The 1,334-nt window shown below is 36.4% G+C and overlaps 1 protein-coding gene across 1 annotated transcript in view; it reads right to left on the bottom strand.

Annotated features, from left to right (window-relative positions):
• LOC105451286 (protein diaphanous homolog 1-like) overlaps nucleotides 1-1,096 on the bottom strand; it is an 11,503-nt gene extending 10,407 nt beyond the window's left edge. Inside the window, exon 1 of the mRNA XM_011691655.1 lies at nucleotides 1,018-1,096. Within this exon, the coding sequence (XP_011689957.1) occupies nucleotides 1,018-1,096 (79 nt within the window). The remainder of the gene's footprint in view (nucleotides 1-1,017) is intronic.
• Between the last annotated feature and the right edge of the window lie 238 nt (nucleotides 1,097-1,334).

Raw genomic sequence — 1,334 nt, 5'->3', positions numbered from 1 at the left:
ATATATATTATGGAAATATTTGCCTCGTAGTGAACCTCGTTTAAACGCATTGTGCGAATTGTGTACGGAAAGTTACGCGCGCAATACATTCCGCGCGAACGTAAATTAAATAAAACCTTATCTCGTTTACTCTAGCTCGACATTTAATCTTTTTGAATAATATGGATAAACAGCCATTATATACGAATTTTCACGGCATTTAAATTTCTGATCTCTAACAAATATCCGCAATACACGTGAAATTGGTATTTACGCTTCAGTGTACAAAATACGTTCGAATTAGATGCCATACTATGTATTCTTTTCTGAATCGAGTACACAGCTGGTATTGTGTAAATAGATAATGGTGCGTAACGAATAGCGCGAGTATTTGTAATTAAAATCGATAATTTGTAATTAAAATAAATGTATCAGTCTCCTCCGTGCATATCTGTAGTCATTCTTTCAGATATTTGTACTATTTTGTTTTAAAATTAATCGAATACCATTATATAACTTGAATTACACATCAAAATATGTTTAGCTATTGCAATATTATTACCTAATAATAACGCTGATTAGTCGTAAAATTTGGCATTAATAAAATGCATGTCGGTATATTAAAAATGAAAAGAAAATGGTACATCTATGGTTGAGAAGCGAAAAAATTGTACTGCTAAAAGGAGAAGATACAGTGTCTGTGAAATTTTTGAGCGTTTCTACCTCCCGGAATCGATTTGAAATAGAATTTACCGAATATCATTATTGTCAAGTAACTTTTACTAGAGTCCCATATCTCGGAACGCGAGAATTATCGCAAACTAGATCAAAAGTATATCGAGTAGACTTTCGGGATGGCGACCGATCGAAGTCTCCGGACACCATTTCCCTCCGCCTCTTCTGACATCTCCGCGAACTTTTTTATTCGATAAAATTCGCTCCCGACGCAAGAGAACTTTTATCTCGGAATTCATTTGATTACAACGAAAGCCTCGTTGGTGGAGAGTCGCGCCTTGCTTTTATTAAAAGCACACCCACTCTTTTCTGTCGCAGCCTCGTGTATTCGATACGAGATCACGAGTGGGAACATAGGCGGTGCATTCGCCGTGAAAAACATGACCGGTGCCATTTACGTCGAGGGTGCGTTGGACTATGAGAAGAGGAAGAGGGTTGGTATCGCCATAAATGTCGTCCGAGCGTGCCACGCTCGAACGCCTCACTATACTTTGTAGCTCTATTTAGCATCCATGTTCTATTTAGAAATTATTCAATGTTTTTAACGATCTCTCTCTCTATTTTTTTTACTTCCGTAAAAATATTTGAAGAACAAAAAATTAATCCACTTAATTGTTTAA

Source organism: Wasmannia auropunctata, unplaced genomic scaffold, assembly GCF_000956235.1.
Source record: "Wasmannia auropunctata unplaced genomic scaffold, wasmannia.A_1.0 LD336053.1, whole genome shotgun sequence".
Classification (NCBI taxonomy): Eukaryota; Metazoa; Arthropoda; class Insecta; order Hymenoptera; family Formicidae; genus Wasmannia; species Wasmannia auropunctata.
Note: the sequence above shows the minus strand (reverse complement) of the source record. Positions and strands in the feature narration are given on the sequence as shown.